The sequence below is a fragment of the Oncorhynchus mykiss genome, chromosome 4, assembly GCF_057628025.1.
Source record: "Oncorhynchus mykiss isolate SJ-2025 chromosome 4, ASM5762802v1, whole genome shotgun sequence".
Taxonomy (NCBI): Eukaryota; Metazoa; Chordata; class Actinopteri; order Salmoniformes; family Salmonidae; genus Oncorhynchus; species Oncorhynchus mykiss.
In genome coordinates, this window is record NC_143025.1 from 8812494 (window position 1) to 8832500 (window position 20007).

At 47.3% G+C, this 20007-nt stretch overlaps 1 protein-coding gene across 1 annotated transcript in view; it reads left to right on the top strand.

The window, feature by feature from the left end:
- Nucleotides 1-2793: 2793 nt before the first annotated feature.
- The window catches only part of LOC110522714 (potassium/sodium hyperpolarization-activated cyclic nucleotide-gated channel 4-like), a 59847-nt gene continuing 42633 nt past the window's right edge, over nt 2794-20007 (top strand). Inside the window, 1 exon segment of the mRNA XM_090231060.1 lies at nt 2794-4088. Coding sequence (XP_090087186.1) covers nt 3367-4088 — 722 coding nt within the window. The 5' untranslated portion in view covers nt 2794-3366.

Below are 20007 nucleotides of genomic sequence, written 5' to 3' on the forward strand. Positions count from 1 at the left end.
ATAGGGAGTCAGCTATCTGGCAGAACCTTTTAATTTAACAGAGTACAACGTCTGGACTAAAGTACATCACATATGTTATAATGAATACACACAAACACACACAATACAATGACTCCAGGCCATACTGCAAGTCTAGAGGCAGTAATTCCCCTTTCCACATTTTGTTACGTTACAGCCTTATTCTAAAATGTATTACATCATTTTTTCCCCTCATCAATCTACACACAATACCCCATAATGACATCACAATACCCCATAATGACATCACAATACCCCATAATGACATCACAATACCCCATAATGAAAAAGTAAAAACAGGTTTTTTATACTTTTTGCAAATGTATTACAAAACATAAATACCTTATTTACATAAGTATTCAGACCCTGTGCTATGAGACAATCGAAAATTGAGCTTCGATTGATCATCCTTGAGATGTTTCTACAACTTGATTGGAGTGCACCTGTGTTAAATTCAATTGATTGGACATGATTTGGAAAGGCACACACCTGTCTATATAAGGTCCCACAGTTGACAGTGCATGTCAGAACAATCTACACACAATACACACTAAGCCATGAGGTAAAAGGAATTGTTCGTAGAGCAGCTCCGAGACAGGATTGTGTTGAGGCACAGATCTGGGGAAGGGTACCAAAAATGTCTGCAGCATTGAAGGTCCCCAAGAACACAGTGGCGTCCATCATTTTTAAATGGAAGAAGTTTAGAACCACCAAGACTCTTCCTAGAGCTGTCATCCTGGCCAAACTAAGCAATCGGAAGAGAAAGGCCTTGGTCAGGGAGGTGCCAAGAACCCGATGGTCACTCTGACAGAGCCCCAGTGTTCCTCTGTGGAGATGGGAGAACCTTCCAGATGGACAACCATCTCTGCAGCACTCCACCAATTGTTCTTTATGGTAGAGTTGACAGACGGAAGCCACTCCTCAGGAAAAAGGCACATGACAGCCCGCTTGGAGTTTGCCAAAAGGCACCTAAAGGACTCTCAGACCATGAAAAACAAGATTCTCTAGTCTGATGAAACCAAGATTGAACCGTTTGGCCTGAATGCCAAGCGTTGTGTCTGGAGGAAACCTGACACCACCCCTATGGTGAAGCATGGGGGTGGCAGCATCATGCTGTGGGGATGTATTTCAGCGGCAGGGACTGGGAGACTAGTCAGAATCGAAGGAAAGATGAATGAAGCAAAGTACAGAGTGTTCCTTGATGAAAACCTACCCCAGAGCGCTCAGGACCTAAGACTGGGGCGATGGTTCACCTTCCAACAGGACAACAAACCTAAGCTAACAGCCTAGACAACGCAGGAGTGGCTTCGGGACAAGTCTCTGAATGTCCTTGAGTGGCCCAGCCAGAGCCGGGACTTGAACCCGATCGAACATCTCTGGAGAGACCTGAAAATAGCTGTGTAGCGACATTCCCCATCCAACCTGATAGAACTTGAGAGGATCTGCAGAGAAGAATGGCAGAATCTCCCCAAGTCAAATGTTATTTGTCACATGCCGAATACAAGCCCTTAACCAACAATGTAGTTTTAAGAGAAATATGTAGAAAATAGATAAGTAAAATATAAATATACCAGAATAGTTCATTAAAGAGCTGTAGTAAAATAACAGTAGCGAGACTATTAACAGGGGGTACCGGTACAGAGTCTATGTGCGGGGGCACCGGTTAGTCGAGGTAATTGAGGTAATATGTACATGTAGGTAAAGTTACAGGTGTGCCAAGCTTGTAGCTTCATACCCAAGAAGACTCGAGGCTGTAATCACTGTCAAGATGCTTCAACAAAGTACTGAGTAAAGGGTCTGAATACTTACGTAAATGTGATATTTCATTATTTTTGTATTTTTTTTAATTTGCAAAGAAATTCTACAAACCTGTTTTTGCTTTGTCATTATGGGGGTATTGTGTGTAGATTGATGAGGGGGGGGGGGGGGGGGGGACAATATTTAATAAATTTTTGAATAAAGCTGTAACATAAGAAAACGTGGAAAAAGTCAAGGGGTCTGAATACTTTCCGAATGCTCTGTACCTAGGTAATAGGATACCATTTGCGATGCATACTTTGTCTGGAATGAGATCATCAGGGATAACACCACCACAGACTATTCAGTGTTCTCAGGTGCCAGTCCCAAATGGCACCCTATTCCCTATATAATGCACTACTTTTGATGGTGCCATTTGCTGAGCCAGACATTATAGTTCTGTATGATCTGCAGGGGTGGGGTCAATTCCATTTCAGTCCAGTGAATTCAGGAAGTAAACTGAAAATTCAAATTCCAAAATGTTTCTATTTTCCTGTGTATGTAGACTGAATTGAATGGAATTGACCCCACACCTTCTGACCATTGTATAGTTGTCACCTGCATACAACCATATAACTTTTCCCAGGATCTCAAACCAATGAAAGTGCATTGTGGAAAGTAGCGCTTGCTTCAATAATTATGGTCAATATTGCTTTAACTGATCAATTACAGTCCTAAAGACAATGGGCTGTTTAGCGTGTGGGTAGCCTATCGTTTATCATTTACAATAACAGAAAATCTGTCATCAGCAACCGCAGGGAGTTTATAAATTATATCCTCCATAATCCTGCCTGGACTGGGATGCTGAGTGCATGTGCTGTCCTGTCTATCCTCGTGCAGCGCTCCTATGGCAACCCGGTAAATTAGCCCCATTAATATCCACGTTATTAGAGAGCACTACAGGGATGGAACCGTGATGTCAGCACACACACCAGCCAGCGGTCTTTGAATGCAAACTGGTGAGGACTGACTGACTGACTGACTGCGTGGAAGGAAGCGTGTCATTCTTTTCCTATTGACAGCTAAGCTAGCCAGGGATATAAATATTTGGGGAGGAGGAGAATCAGAAGAGTGATCATGCTATGTCATTGAGGACCTCAGTTTAGCCACCAGCCAGCATCCATCCTGACTGTCTCCGGCTGGCACGTCCGACGCTCAGAGCAGTCAGCATGCAGGCAGCATCAGCACTCCGATCTGTTGTCATCATCTAGGCAACACTCTGATTTAGCAACACCTGGATACCTGGACGTCATTCATCGATTTACTGGTCATGCACCCTAATATGACCGTCGCGCCGAAGCGGTACAAACTGTTGCAACCGGGAGAGCAGGAAGCAGCACGTTCCAAGTGTCAAGTAAGATTCGACCTGTTCCTGTCCTGCTGCAGAACGCCGTCACTGCTTTTGGTATCCTGAGCCGTTTGAGTTTATGAAATATATGATTTGTTATCATCACAGCTCATATATTCTTGTTTCATTTTCAAACGCGTTTTATTTTTTAGCCCAGGCTAGTGAGCGTCTGTATCATCCTTTCTTCAATAGGCCTACCCATAATGGATAGGTTTCATTCTTCCATGCGCAAAAGGCTGTACAGCTTGCCGCAAAACATTGGCCAAAGAGGCTCTGTCTCTGTGATGATTGACGACGGAGGAGAATACGGTGGTGGCGACAAGGACACAAACAAGAAAAGTGCCGGTATCAGGCTGAAGCCTCTTCTCCTTCCTGGATCTCCTTCCCCCGCCAGCAGCTCTAAGAGAAACAGAGACAGGGACCCCAAGAGCGGAACCGCCGGAGACTTTGAAACGGACGTTGCCGTTAAGACCAACTTAAACGGGGACTGTCGTCTTTTTAGAGGTAACCGCTCTTCCATCACTGGTCGGCACACTATTGGGTCAGATCCAGCGGAGCAGCGGAGGCTGATCCCCGAGGTAGACGCCGGCGCTAACGAGGAGAGTTACCCCGGAGGAGAGACTGGTTCTGGGGCCGAACAGGGAGCGCAGGATTCCGTTGGTCGCAGTGCTAGCGCACACCGCCGCTCGTCCGTCTTCGATCAGTCCACTTTAATCAAGTTAGAAGGAACCGAACCGATCATGCCAGACGAAGTAGAGCAGTTGTATCGGGCGGGTTTCATGCACCGGCAGTTCGGAGCGATGCTACAACCAGGAGTCAACAAGTTCTCTCTGAGAATGTTGGGGAGCGAGAGGGCCGTGGAGCACGAGAGGGAACGTGTGAAGTCTGCAGGATTCTGGATCATTCATCCGTACAGTGATTTTAGGTAATTGTTCAGAAAATCTGTATCAATCATTGTTGATCAATTTGATTGATCTATTGGTTAATTGATTGTGTCTGGTTAGATTAGGCCTCTCGGAGTTTACATATCCTATCCAATACACTATTATGATTTAAAAAATATACTATCTGACTAAGTGTAAACTCAGTTTGGCTAAGAAAATACATGTTTGTGGTGTTATCAAAGTACAAATCTACTGTTTGGATATCTTAGATCATATTAGAAAACCTCTTAGGGGTTTAATTGTACCCTACCCTCTGACCTATTGGGTCTTGACTGGGTTAGCAATTGGTCCAAAGTAAAGGTCAAAGATACATACCAGTCAAATTTAAATACAGTATTTAGATTTGACTGCTGGCATGCATATTCATTTTGCAGTTCCAGTCATATTCATACCCCACTAATACCGCTGGCATGCATATTCATATCCCACTAATACTGCTGGCATGCATATTCATACCCCACTAATACTGCTGGCATGCATATTCATATCCCACTAATACTGCCGGCATGCATATTCATACCCCACTAATACTGCCGGCATGCATATTCATATCCCACTAATACTGCTGGCATGCATATTCATATCCCACTAATACTGCTGGCATGCATGTTCATATCCCACTAATACTGCTGGCATGCATATTCATATCCCACTAATACTGCTGGCATGCATATTCATATCCCACTAATACTGCCGGCATGCATATTCATATCCCACTAATACTGCCGGCATGCATATTCATATCCCACTAATACTGATGGCATGCATGTTCATATCCCACTAATACTGCTGGCATGCATATTCATATCCCACTAATACTGATGGCATGCATATTCATATCCCACTAATACTGCTAGCACTGATCTTTTATGCTCAGGTTTTTTTCTGGCTCAATAATGATATGTCATTTGGCCACAAAATGTCTAGTCCTGTGTGTGTGTGTGTGTGTGTGTGTGTGTGTGTGTGTGTGTGTGTGTGTGAAAAAATATGTTTCTATATTAATTACCACGCTATGAACACTTGTCTATGAAAAGCAGATGCTTTTGTAGGAATCTTATCAATGTTATAGTTACAAAGGAAAATCAAATTGAAGCCACCAAAACGGGAGACGATATAATGAGGAGTGAATGTCCAAACTGAAGGTGTGTTCTTTAAGGAACACTGAAACAAGTCCGTTTGTTCCAGAATTCTATCTTTTCATCATCACACACATAACAGGTTTTTTTCTTGTATCACTTTAACCTTGAGTTCCCTCTCTCTCTCTGCTCTAACATCAGGACATTTACACTGGCCTGTAGTATCCTATCTTTCTGTCCTGATGTGAGATACAGTGGGGTTTTTCCACTCTTCTGAATTATACTTTTTTTTTTATCATTTAGTGAGGCCATCGGATTACACAGAGAGAGAGTGCAGCAGGCCGGGCCGATAGAGTTAGGTCGGGGCTTTTTGAAAATGGGGTAATCAAAATAGGTTAACATGACCGTTCAAAATATTAGAAGCACACATCAGGTGGGATTATGACCTCACAATTAGTCTAATGTGAGGGTGTTTGGAGGGAGGGGGGAGGACAAGGGAAGGTAGGAGGGGGAGGGTGGCACTCACCACTCACAACTCAACTGTAGAGTGATTGAAATGATGTGAGAGTGGGAAATCAGGACAGGACGCTAACTACACAGTCATCATGCCAGCTGTCCGCGCAGCTCTGAAGTGAGTTTAAGCTGTGACATAATGATATGTGTTGTTTTGAGGTTAAAGTAAAACCTTACCACTGCTGTCTCAGGATAACAGCTGCTGTGCCATGTCTAATCAAACCACATTTTATTTGTCAAATAGGCCGAATACAACAGGTGTAGGTGTACAGGTGTACAACAACTTACATAGAAATGCTTACTTACAAGCCCTTCACCAACAATGCAGTTTTTAGAAAAATACCTAAAAATAGAAAATAAATAAAAGTAACAAATAATTAAAGAGCAGCAGTAAAATAACAATAGTGAGGCTATATACAGGGGGTACCGGTACAGAGTCAATGTGGAGGCTATATACAGGGGGTACCAGTACAGAGTCAATGTGGAGGCTATATACAGGGTATTACGGTACAGAGTCAATGTGGAGACTATGTACAGGGGGTACCGGTACAGAGTCAATGTGGAGGCTATATACAGGGTATTACGGTACAGAGTCAATGTGGAGACTATGTACAGGGGGTACCGGTACAGAGTCAATGTGGAGGCTATATACAGGGGGTACCGGTACAGAGTCAATGTGGAGGCTATATACAGGGAGTACCAGTACAGAGTCAATGTGGAGGCTATATACAGGGGGTACCAGTACAGAGTCAATGTGGAGGCTATATACAGGGGGTACCGGTACAGAGTCAATGTGGAGGCTATATACAGGGGGTACCAGTACAGAGTCAATGTGGAGGCTATATACAGGGGGTACCAGTACAGAGTTAATGTGCGTGGGAACCGGTGAGTCGAGGTAATTGAGGTAATATGTACATGTAGGTAGAGTTATTAAAGTGACTATGCATAGATAATAACAGAGAGTAGTAGGGGCGGCAATGCAAATAGTAACGATTTGATTAGATGTTCAGGACTCTTATGGCTTGTGGGTAGAAGCTGTTTAGAAGCCTCTTGGACCTAGACTTGGCACTCCGGTACCTATTAAAGAAGTCTTGAGATATTGCTCGCATGAGGTAGAGTTGTTGCCTAGTTAAATAAAGGTTAAAAAAAAATGTACCACCACAAACCAATGCTGACTCTAAGACTGCACTCAACCAGCTGTATAAGGCCATAAGCAAACAAGAACATGCTCATTCAGAAGCAGCACTCCTAGTGGCCGGGGACTTTATTGCAGGCAAACTTAAATCCATTTTACCTCATTTCGCGGAGGAGTATATCACCTCAGTCATCGGCTTCATCCATAAATGTATCGACGACGTCATCCCCACAGTGACCATATGTACATATCGCAACCAGAAGACATGGATTACAGGCAACATCCGCATCGAGCTAAAGGCTAGAGCTGCCGCTTTCAAGGAGCGGGACACTAATCCGGACGCTTATAAGAAATCCCGCTATGCCCTCAGACGAACCATCAAACGAGCAAATCGTCATTACAGGATTAAGATTGAATCCTACTACACCGGCTCTGACTCTGGTCAGATGTGGCAGGGCTTGAAAACTGTAATAGCTACATGTTTTAAGTAGTCCACCATAGTCCCAGTGCCCAAGGAAGCGAAGGTAACCGAAGGTAACCTGCCTAAAGATTACCGCTCCATAGCACTCACGTCGGTAGCCATGAAGTACTTTGAAAGGCTGGTCATGACTCACATCAACAGCATCCTCCCAGATACCATAGACCCACTCCAATTCACATACCGCCCCAACAGATTCACAGATGATGCAATCTCAATCGCACTCCACACTGCCCTTTCCCACCTGGGCAAGAGGAACACCTATGTGAGAATGCTGTTCATTGACTACAGTTGAGAGTTCAACACCATAGTGCCAACAAAGCTCATCACTAAGCTAAGGATCCCTGGGACATAACACCTCCCTCTGCAACTGGATCCTGGACTTCCTGACGGGCCGCCCCCAGGTGGTAAGGGTAGGCAACAGCACGTCTGCTACGCTGATCCTCAATACTGGGGCCCCCCAGGGGTGCATTCTTAGTCCGCTCCTGTACTCCCTCCTCACCCACACTGCGTGGACAAACAGGACTCCAACAACCGTCATTAGGTTTGCTGACGACACAACAGTGGTAGGACTGATCACCGACAACGATGAGACAGCGAGGAGGTCAGAGACCTGGCCGTGTGGTGCCTGGACAACAACCTCTCCCTCAATGTTAACACAACAAAGGAGATGATCGTGGACTACAGGAAAAGGCGGGCCGAACAGGCCCCCATTAACATTGACAGGGTTGTAGTGGAGCCGCGGTCACGAGTTTCAAGTTCCTTAGTGTCTGCATCACCAACAAACTATCATGGTCCAAACACACCAAGACAGTCATGAAAAGGGCACGAATACACCTTTTCCCAATCAGGAGACTGAAAAGATTTGGCTCCCCCGATCCTCAAAGAGTTCTACAGCTGCACCATTGAAAGCATCCTGACCGGTTGCATCACCGCCTGGTACGGCAACTGCTCGGCATCTGACCGTCAGGCGCTACAGAGGGTAGTGCGTATGGCCCAGTACATCACTGGGACCAAGCTTCCTGCCATCCAGGACCCCTATACAAGGCGGTTTCAGAGGAAAGCCCCAAAAATTGTCAAAGACTCCAGTCACCCAAGACTAGACTGTTTTCTCTACGGTACCGGAGCGTCAAGTCTAGCACCAAAAGGCTCCTTAACAGCTTCTACCCCCAAGCCATAAGACTGCTGAACAATTAACCAAATGGCAACCAGATTATTTAAATTGACACCCCCCCCTCTATAATTTTTTTTTACACTGCTGCTACTCGCTGTTTATTATCTATGCATAGTCACTTCACCCCTACCTACATGTACAAATTACCTCAGCTAACCTGTACCCCCGCACATTGACTCGGTACCGGTACCCCCTCCCCTGTATACAGCCTTGTTGTTATTTTATTGTGTTACTTAAAACAATTTTTTTTTTTACTTTCGTTTATTTGGTAAATATGGTTAAAGTAAAACCTCACCACTGCTGTCTCAGGATGGGAGGGTAGTTAGGGGGTTAAAGTAAAACCTTACCACTGCTGTCTCAGGATGGGAGGGTAGTTAGGGGGTTAGAGTAAAACCTTACCACTGCTGTCTCAGGATGGGAGGGTAGTTAGGGGGTTAGGGGGTTAAAGTAAAACCTCACCACTGCTGTCTCAGGATGGGAGGGTACTTAGGGGGTTAGAGTAAAACCTTACCACTGCTGTCTCAGGATGGGAGGGTAGTTAGGGTAGTTAGGGGGTTAGAGTAAAACCTTACCACTGCTGTCTCAGGATGGGAGGGTAGTTAGGGGGTTAGAGTAAAACCTTACCACTGCTGTCTCAGGATGGGAGGGTAGTTAGGGGGTTAAAGTAAAACCTCACCACTGCTGTCTCAGGATGGGAGGGTAGTTAGGGGGTTAGAGTAAAACCTTACCACTGCTGTCTCAGGATGGAAGGGTAGTTAGGGGGTTAGAGTAAAACCTCACCACTGCTGTCTCAGGATGGGAGGGTAGTTAGGGTAGTTAGGAGGTTAGAGTAAATCCTTACCACTGCTGTCTCAGGATGGAAGGGTAGTTAGGAGGTTAGAGTAAAACCTTACCACTGCTGTCTCAGGATGGGAGGGTAGTTAGGGTAGTTAGGAGGTTAGAGTAAAACCTTACCACTGCTGTCTCAGGATGGAAGGGTAGTTAAGGGGTTCAAGTAAAACCTCACCACTGCTGTCTCAGGATGGAAGGGTAGTTAGTGACATCATGATGATGTAGCTAGTGCGGAAGTTGCTTTTGTAAATAACTGTGAGTGACAATCATCTAAAAACTATTTGAAATACTGGTATTGTGGACCTACTTTGTTTCTTATATGATTATCCTTTTCAATTTGAGGGAGAAAAAAAATCTCAATAATTTCCACTGTGTTCCAAGGCAAAGATTTAGGTCTCAGTCTCAGTTTCATTTGTGCATATCTAGGCTAACTGATTGATTTATGGCATGAACCTTCCACACACTTCTGCCTGGGTCAATCCACACAGATAGACAGCAAAACCAGACCATCTGGCTGGGTCAATCCACACAGATAGACAGCAGAACCAGACCATCTGGCTGGGTCAATCCACACAGATAGACAGCAGAACCAGACCATCTGGCTGGGTCAATCCACACAGATAGACAGCAGAACCAGACCATCTGCCTGGGTCAATCCACACAGACAGACAGCAGAACCAGACCATCTGGCTGGGTCAATCCACACAGATAGACAGCAGAACCAGACCATCTGGCTGGGTCAATCCACACAGACAGACAGCAAAACCAGACCATCTGGCTGGGTCAATCCACACAGACAGACAGCAGAACCAGACCATCTGGCTGGGTCAATCCACACAGACAGACAGCAGAACCAGAACATCTGGCTGGGTCAATCCACACAGACAGACAGCAGAACCAGACCATCTGGCTGGGTCAATCCACACAGATAGACAGCAGAACCAGACCATCTGGCTGGGTCAATCCACACAGATAGACAGCAGAACCAGACCATCTGGCTGGGTCAATCCACACAGATAGACAGCAGAACCAGACCATCTGGCTGGGTCAATCCACACAGATAGACAGCAGAACCAGACCATCTGGCTGGGTCAATCCACACAGATAGACAGCAAAACCAGACCATCTGGCTGGGTCAATCCACACAGATAGACAGCAGAACCAGACCATCTGGCTGGGTCAATCCACACAGATAGACAGCAGAACCAGACCATCTGGCTGGGTCAATCCACACAGACAGACAGCAGAACCAGACCATCTGGCTGGGTCAATCCACACAGACAGACAGCAGAACCAGAACATCTGGCTGGGTCAATCCACACAGACAGACAGCAGAACCAGACCATCTGGCTGGGTCAATCCACACAGATAGACAGCAGAACCAGACCATCTGGCTGGGTCAATCCACACAGATAGACAGCAGAACCAGACCATCTGGCTGGGTCAATCCACACAGATAGACAGCAGAACCAGACCATCTGGCTGGGTCAATCCACACAGATAGACAGCAGAACCAGACCCTCTGGCTGGGTCAAACCACACAGATGAACTGTAGAACCAGACCATCTGGCTGGGTCAATCCACATAGATAGACAGCAGAACCAGACCATCTGGCTGGGTCAATCCACACAGATAGACAGCAGAACCAGACCATCTGGCTGGGTCAATCCACACAGATAGACAGCAGAACCAGACCATCTGCCTGGGTCAATCCACACAGATGGACAGCAGAACCAGACCATCTGGCTGGGTCAATCCACACAGATAGACAGCAGAACCAGACCCTCTGGCTGGGTCAAACCACACAGATGAACTGTAGAACCAGACCATCTGGCTGGGTCAATCCACACAGATAGACAGCAGAACCAGACCATCTGACTGGGTCAATCCACACAGATGGACATTAGAACCAGACCATCTGGCTGGGTCAATCCACACAGATAGACAGCAGAACCAGAACATCTGGCTGGGTCAATCCACACAGATGGACAGCAGAACCAGACCATCTGGCTGGGTCAATCCACATAGATGGACAGCAGAACCAGAACATCTGACTGGGTCAATCCACACAGATGGACAGCAGAACCAGAACATCTGGCTGGGTCAATCCACACAGATGGACAGCAGAACCAGATCAGCAGATCAACATATCTCGTTCTAGAGATTGGTATTGGTATAGAGGGGCACCGTTGATTTTCCTAGTGCAACAACAATGTGTTTATAATGCACATTGTTGAAGAAAAGTTTCAAATGAAATCACGCTGCCAGATTACAATTAGGTTTATGGTAAATGTTGTACATGTCGCCCTGCAAGGTACGTTAAAGGGCTTTTCACACTACTTAACTGAGTTGAGCCAAACCAGGCTGTACTGAGCTGGCCTGGTCACACATCCACCGTTGTTGCTGGATCTGTGCTGAAAAGGATCATGTGCAAAGAACATATCTGAGCCATGATAGAGAGCCATCGAAATGTTAGCGTTACTGAGTTTGTTGCCGATCAGCCTTTTGAGCTTCCTTTCTATAGGTGGGGTCCTGCTACTAGGCAACCAGACTGAATGAATGTTCATTTGGGCTGTGGAGCTTAGACCCCTCTCTGTCTCTGCCTCTGCCTCTGCCTCTGTCTCTCTCCCTGTCTCTCTCTGTCTTTGTCTCTGCCTCTGTCTCTGCCTCTGTCTCTGCCTCTGCCTCTGTCTCTGCCTCTGCCTCTGCCTCTGTCTCTGCCTCTGTCTCTGCCTCTGTCTCTGCCTCTGTCTCTCTCTCTCTCTGTCTCTGTCTCTGTCTCTGCCTCTGTCTGCTCTGCAGAGAGAGAACATCACAGATAAGTATCCAGCACAGTTATGATCCCTTTCTGTTCTGATTGATCTAAGCTTCTTTTCATCTATTTTAAATCACTTTTTCCCCCCACTTTGCCCTGGAACTCTTCTCTCGGCCTCTCCTGTACTTTCTAACCTCTCTCCACCTTACCCACATAAACATCAACCCCCCCCCCGGGACAAGGAGAGAGAGAGAGAGATGTACTTATAATACTGCCATTCCACCTGTTTGCCCTATTTGCTGAAAGCATCAGATAAATAAGTTGTAGGTTTGATTCCTGTGTGGAACACAAGGTTTTAAGTTTGATTCCTGTGTGGAACACAAGGTTGTAGGTTTGATTCCTGTGTGGACCACAAGGTTTTAGGTTTGATTCCTGTGCGGAACACAAGGTTTTAGGTTTGATTCCTGTGCGGACCACAAGGTTTTAGGTTTGATTCCTGTGTGGACCACAAGGTTTTAGGTTTGATTCCTGTGTGGACCACAAGGTGTCCAACAGGGCTAGTGGTTCTAGCTGGGCAGCAGGTGGATGTGGAGTGTCCAACAGGGCTAGTGGTTCTAGCTGGGTAGCAGGTGGATGTGGAGTGTCCAACAGGGCTAGTGGTTCTAGCTGGGCAGCAGGTGGATGTGGAGTGTCCAACAGGGCTAGTGGTTCTAGCTGGGCAGCAGGTGGATGTGGAGTGTCCAACAGGGCTAGTGGTTCTAGCTGGGCAGCAGGTGGATGTGGAGTGTCCAACAGGGCTAGTGGTTCTAGCTGGGCAGCAGGTGGATGTGGAGTGTCCAACAGGGCTAGTGGTTCTAGCTGGGCAGCAGGTGGATGTGGAGTGTCCAACAGGGCTAGTGATTCTAGCTGGGCAGCAGGTGGATGTGGAGTGTCCAACAGGGCTAATGGCAGTAAAGTACTGTCTGTTTTTTGGGCCGGCCGACCAGCTGTTCGTCCCTGTCCTGTAAAAGTGGCAGACAGACAGCAGTCAGCGACAGCAGAGTGACGTGTGCGACAGAGCCAGAGCAGAGAGGTTAAAGGGGCAATCCGGGATTCGGATCTACATTTTTTTGACTTTCAAATTAATTATAAATTGCCATTGACTGTTGAAGAATATAACTTAGAAATGCCTCATGAGCTTTAGTTTAACGGTCGTACTGCATCATAACCCATATTATAAACTTGTTTTACTTCATTGTTTGTAAATACTGTATAGCTTCAAAACATGGTTGAAAAACTATAGGGTCAGTCCATCCATCCATAGCTTTGACTGTCTATGAATTTGAGAGTGAGTCCAATCACTCAGCTTTTACCAAAACAAGTAGCGGTGCCGGGCTGACCAGTCTGTTGCTTTTCCAATCCCAGATTGCCTCATTAATGCTAACAACTCTAACATCTGGCCGGTGAGGGCAGGCTCCTGGAGATGACATGGATTCCTGAGAGATAACGCTGGGATTTATCCACCAGAGAGGGGAAAGAGCAATTAGGACCAGTGTGTCACAGCACTGCACAAAGAGAGAGGGGGAGAGAGAGGGTGAGAGAGAGAGAGAGATATGAACAGAGAGAGAGAGAGAGAGAGGGCAGAGAGGGGGAGAGAGAGGGCAGAGAGGGGGAGCGAGAGGGCAGAGAGGGGGAGAGAGAGGGTGAGAGAGAGAGAGATATGAACAGAGAGAGAGAGAGAGATATGAACAGAGAGAGAGGGGGAGAGGCAGAGAGGTAGATTCAGAGAGAGAGATGGAGAGAAAGAGAGAGAGAGGGATATGAACAGAGAGAGAGGGGAAGAGAAGGATAGAGGCAGAAAGGAGGAGGCGGAAAGAAAGAAAGGGAGAGGCAGAGAAAGAGAGAGAGAGAGAGGGATATGAACAGAGAGAGAGGGGGAGAGGCAGAGAGGTAGATTCAGAGAGAGAGATGGAGAGAAAGAGAGAGAGCAACAGGCAGATGAGCAGAGAGAGAGTAGGATGGAGAGAGAGAGTAGGATGGAGAGAGAGAGTGGGATGAGAGAGAGTGGGATGGAGAGCGATTGGGATGGAGAGAGAGAGAGAGAGAGGGATGGAGAGAGAGTAGGATGGAGAGAGAGAGTGGGATGAGAGCGATTGGGATGGAGAGAGAGAGAGAGAGAGGGATGGAGAGAGAGAGTGGGATGAGAGAGAGTGGGATGGAGAGCGATTGGGATGGAGAGAGAGAGAGAGAGAGGGATGGAGAGAGAGAGTGGGATGAGAGAGAGTGGGATGGAGAGCGATTGGGATGGAGAGAGAGAGAGAGAGAGGGATGGAGAGAGAGAGTGGGATGAGAGAGAGTGGGATGGAGAGCGATTGGGATGGAGAGAGAGAGAGAGAGAGGGATGGAGAGAGAGTGGGATGGAGAGCGATTGGGATGGAGAGAGAGAGAGAGAGAGGGATGGAGAGAGAGTGGGATGGAGAGCGATTGGGATGGAGAGAGAGAGAGAGAGAGGGATGGAGAGAGAGAGTGGGATGAGAGAGAGTGGGATGGAGAGCGATTGGGATGGAGAGAGAGAGAGAGGGATGGAGAGAGTGTAGGATGGAGAGAGAGAGTGGGATGAGAGAAAGTGGGATGGAGAGCGATTGGGATGGAGAGAGAGAGAGAGGGATGGAGAGAGAGTAGGATGGAGAGTGTCACGATCGTGTGGAGAGACAGACCAAGGCGCAGCGGATGTTGAGTTCCACATATTTATTTCAAAGTGAAACTTTAAGCAAAAACAATAAATCAATAAACAAACAACGAAACGTGAATACGTGGTGCACAAACACAAAACAATAACCCACAAACACAGCTGGGAAAAAAGCTACTTAAATATGATCCCCAATTAGAGGCGACGATTACCAGCTGCCTCTAATTGGGAACCAAACCAAAACACCAACATAGAAATGTTAAACTAGAACACCCCCTCATGACGCCCTGACCTACTACACCATAGAGAAACAAGGGCTCTCTATGGTCAGGGCGTGACAGTACCCCCCACCCCCCAAAGGTGCGGACTCCGGCCGCAAAACCTGAAACCAAATGGAAGGGTTGGGGGGGGGGGGTGACTAGTGTCGCTGGCAGCTCCGGTGTGGGTCGTTTCCACCCTCCAGACCCCGGATCCGACCATGGCGTCGGGCTGAACGACATGCCTAGACTGGACATCGGCGCAGAGGAAGGCTCCGGCCTTGGAGCGGGACTGGACTCTGTGCCTGGACTGGCCACCGGCACAGAGGAAGGCTCAGACCTTGGAGCTGGACTGGACTCTGTGCCTGGACTGGCCACCGGCACAGAGGAAGGCTCAGACCTTGGAGCTGGACTGGACTCTGTGCCTGGACTGGCCACCGGCACAGAGGAAGGCTCAGACCTTGGAGCGGGACTGGACACCATGCCTAGATGCTCCGGACCGTTGACCGTCGCTGGAGGTTCCGCACCATGGACCGCTGCAGGAGGTTCCGCACCATGGACCGCTGCAGGAGGTTCCGCACCATGGACCGTCGCAGGAGGTTCCGCACCGTGGACCGTCGCCGGAAGCTCTGGACTGTGAATGCGCACTGGAGGCCTTGTGCGTGGAGCCGGTACAGGTGGCACCGGACTGGTGACACGCACATCAGGGCGAGTGCGTGGAGCAGGCACAGGACGGACCTGACTGGGGAGGCGCACTGGAGACACAGGACGTACCGGACTCTCTCTCTCTAACCCATTCTCTCTCCATCCACACTCTCTCCATCCCTCTCTCTCTCTCCATCCCACACTCTCTCTCATCCTACTTTCTCTCTCCAACCCATTCTCTCAGTAGAATGAGAGAGAGAGTAGGATGGAGAGAGAGTGTGGAATGGAGAGAGAGAGAGGAATGGAGAGAGAGTAGGATGGAGAGAGAGAGAGGGATGGAGAGAGAGAATGGAATGGAGAGAGAGAATGGGATGGAGAGAGATTGGGATGAGAGAGAGAGTGGGATGGAGAGAGAGAGGGATGGGTGGAGAGAGAGTGGGATGAGAGAGAGGGGGGATGGAGAGAGATTGGGATGGAGAGAGAGAGAGGGATGGAGAGAGAGAGGGATAGAGAGAGAGAGGGATGGAGAGACAGAGATGGAGAGGGATGGAGAGAGGGAGAGAGGGATGGAGAGAGTGGGATAGAGAGAGAGGGATGGAGAGAGAGAGGGATGGAGAGAGAGAGAGAGAGAGAGAGAGAGGGATGGCGAGAGAGAGAGAGAGAGAGAGAGGGGGTTTACTATGGAACTATGGAACCCATTAGTTCCTGTTGCCAAGTCAGCAGCTACTCTTCCTGGGGTTTATTATGGATCCCCATTAGTTACTGCCAAGGCAGCAGCTACTCTTCCTGGGGTTTATTATGGATCCCCATTAGTTACTGCCAAGGCAACAGCTACTCTTCCTGGGGTTTATTATGGATCCCCATTAGTTCCTGCCAAGGCAACAGCTACTCTTCCTGGGGTTTATTATGGATCCCCATTAGTTACTGCCAAGGCAACAGCTACTCTTCCTGGGGTTTATTATGGATCCCCATTAGTTCCTGCCAAGGCAGCAGCTACTTTTCCTGGGGTTTATTATGGATCCCCTTTAGTTCCTGTTGCCAAGGCAGCAGCTACTTTTCCTGGGGTTTATTATGGATCCCCTTTAGTTCCTGTTGCCAAGGCAGCAGCTACTTTTCCTGGGGTTTATTATGGATCCCCTTTAGTTCCTGTTGCCAAGGCAGCAGCTACTTTTCCTGGGGTTTATTATGGATCCCCTTTAGTTCCTGTTGCCAAGTCAGCAGCTACTCTTCCTGGGGTTTATTATTGATCCCCATTAGTTACTGCCAAGGCAACAGCTACTCTTCCTGGGGTTTATTATGGATCCCCATTAGTTCCTGCCAAGGCAGCAGCTACTTTTCCTGGGGTTTATTATGGATCCCCTTTAGTTCCTGTTGCCAAGGCAGCAGCTACTTTTCCTGGGGTTTATTATGGATCCCCTTTAGTTCCTGTTGCCAAGGCAGCAGCTACTTTTCCTGGGGTTTATTATGGATCCCCTTTAGTTCCTGTTGCCAAGGCAGCAGCTACTTTTCCTGGGGTTTATTATGGATCCCCTTTAGTTCCTGTTGCCAAGGCAGCAGCTACTTTTCCTGGGGTTTATTATGGATCCCCTTTAGTTCCTGTTGCCAAGGCAGCAGCTACTTTTCCTGTTGTTTATTATGGATCCCCTTTAGTTCCTGTTGCCAAGGCAGCAGCTACTTTTCCTGGGGTTTATTATGGATCCCCTTTAGTTCCTGTTGCCAAGGCAGCAGCTACTTTTCCTGGGGTTTATTATGGATCCCCTTTAGTTCCTGTTGCCAAGGCAGCAGCTACTCTTCCTGGGGTTTATTATGGATCCCCATTTAATTCCTGTTGCCAAGGCAGCAGCTACTCTTCCTGGGTATTATTATGGATCCCCATTAGTTCCTGTTGCCAAGGCAGCAGCTACTCTTCCTGGGGTTTACTATGGAACCCATTAGTTCCTGTTGCCAAGTCAGCAGCTACTCTTCCTGGGGTTTATTATGGATCCCCATTAGTTCCTGCCAAGGCAACAGCTACTCTTCCTGGGGTTTATTATGGATCCCCATTAGTTCCTGCCAAGGCAGCAGCTACTTTTCCTGGGGTTTATTACGGATCCCCATTAGTTCCTGCCAAGGCAACAGCTACTCTTCCTGGGGTTTATTATAGATCCCCATTAGTTCCTGCCAAGGCAGCAGCTACTCTTCCTGGGGTTTATTATGGATCCCCTTTAGTTCCTGTTGCCAAGGCAGCAGCTACTTTTCCTGGGGTTTATTATGGATCCCCTTTAGTTCCTGTTGCCAATATAGCAGCTACTTTTCCTGGGGTTTATTATGGATCCCCATTAGTTCCTGTTGCCAAGGCAGCAGCTACTTTTCCTGGGGTTTATTATGGATCCCCATTAGTTCCTGTTGCCAATGCAGCAGCTACTTTTCCTGTTGTTTATTATGGATCCCCATTAGTTCCTGTTGCCAAGGCAGCAGCTACTTTTCCTGGGGTTTATTATGGATCCCCTTTAGTTCCTGTTGCCAAGGCAGCAGCTACTTTTCCTGTGATTTATTATGGATCCCCTTTAGTTCCTGTTGCCAAGGCAGCGCTACTCTTCCTGGGGTTTATTATGGATCCCCATTAGTTCCTGTTGCCAAGTCAGCAGCTACTCTTCCTGGGGTTTACAATGGATCCCCATTTAATTCCTGTTGCCAAGGCAGCAGCTACTCTTCCTGGGGATTTTTATGGATCCCCATTAGTTCCTGTTGCCAAGGCAGCAGCTACTCTTCCTGGGGTTTACTATGGAACCCATTAGTTCCTGTTGCCAAGTCAGCAGCTACTCTTCCTGGGGTTTATTATGGATCCCCATTAGTTCCTGCCAAGGCAACAGCTACTCTTCCTGGGGTTTATTATGGATCCCCATTAGTTCCTGCCAAGGCAACAGCTACTCTTCCTGGGGTTTATTATAGATCCCCATTAGTTCCTGCCAAGGCAGCAGCTACTCTTCCTGGGGTTTATTATGGATCTCCATTAGATCCTGTTGCCAAGGCAGCAGCTACTCTTCCTGGGGTTTATTATGGATCCCCATTAGTTCCTGTTGCCAAGGCAGCAGCTACTTTTCCTGGGGTTTATTATGGATCCCCATTAGTTCCTGTTGCCAAGGCAGCAGCTACTTTTCCTGGGGTTTATTATGGATCCCCTTTAGTTCCTGTTGCCAAGGCAGCAGCTACTCTTCCTGGGGTTTATTACGGATCCCCATTAGTTCCTGTTGCCAAGGCAGCAGCTACTTTTCCTGGGGTTTATTATGGATCCCCTTTAGTTCCTGTTGCCAATGCAGCAGCTACTCTTCCTGGGGGTCCAAACACATTAAGGGATCATACATAATTACACCACTCCATATCTACAATAAAACATGTCAAATACAACAATATTACAATATTAAAAAATGTCAGTCTCTCGATGTGCAAAACTGATAGAGACATACCCCAAGCGACTTACAGCTGTAATCGCAGCAAAAGGTGGCGCTACAAAGTATTAACTTAAGGGGGCTGAATAATTTTGCACGCCCAATTTCTCAGGTTTTGAATTGTTAAAAAGGTTTGAAATATCCAATAAATGTCGTTCCACTTCATGATTGTGTCCCACTTGTTGTTGATTCTTCACAAAAAAATACAGTTTTATATCTTTATGTTTGAAGCCTGAAATGTGGCAAAAGGTCGCAAAGTTCAAGGGGGCCGAATACTTTCGCAAGGCACTGTACCTCTCCGTTGATATCACATACATTATCAAGCATTTCACATATGATATCCAGATACTGACTGTTAGCACTTGGTGGTCTATAGCAGCTTCCCACCAGAATGGGCTTTAGGTGAGGCAGATGAACCTGTAGCCATAGTACATTTTGAATGCGTAGCAGGACAGGAAAATCTTCCGATTCACGCACATATGGGGAGGCAGGTAGCCTAGTGGTTAGAGTGTAGAGGCGGCAGGTAGCCTAGTGGTTAGAGTGTAGAGGTGGCAGGGTAGCCTAGTGGTTAGAGTGTAGAGGTGGCAGGTAGCCTAGTGGTTAGAGTGTAGAGGTGGCAGGTAGCCTAGTGGTTAGAGTGTAGAGGTGGCAGGGTAGCCTAGTGGTTAGAGCATTGGACTAGTAACCGAAAAGTTGCAAGATCGAATCCCCGAGCTGACAAGGTAAAAACATGTCATTCTGCCCCTGAACAAGGCAGTTAACCCACTGTTCCCAGGCCATCATTGAAAATAAGAATTTGTTCTTAACTGACTTGCCTAGTTAAATAAAGGTATAATCAAGAGATCATCCCTACTGCCTCTAATCTGGAGGACTCACTAAACAGAGAACATCCCTGGTCATCCCTACTGCCTCTGATCTGGCAGACTCACTAAACAGAGAA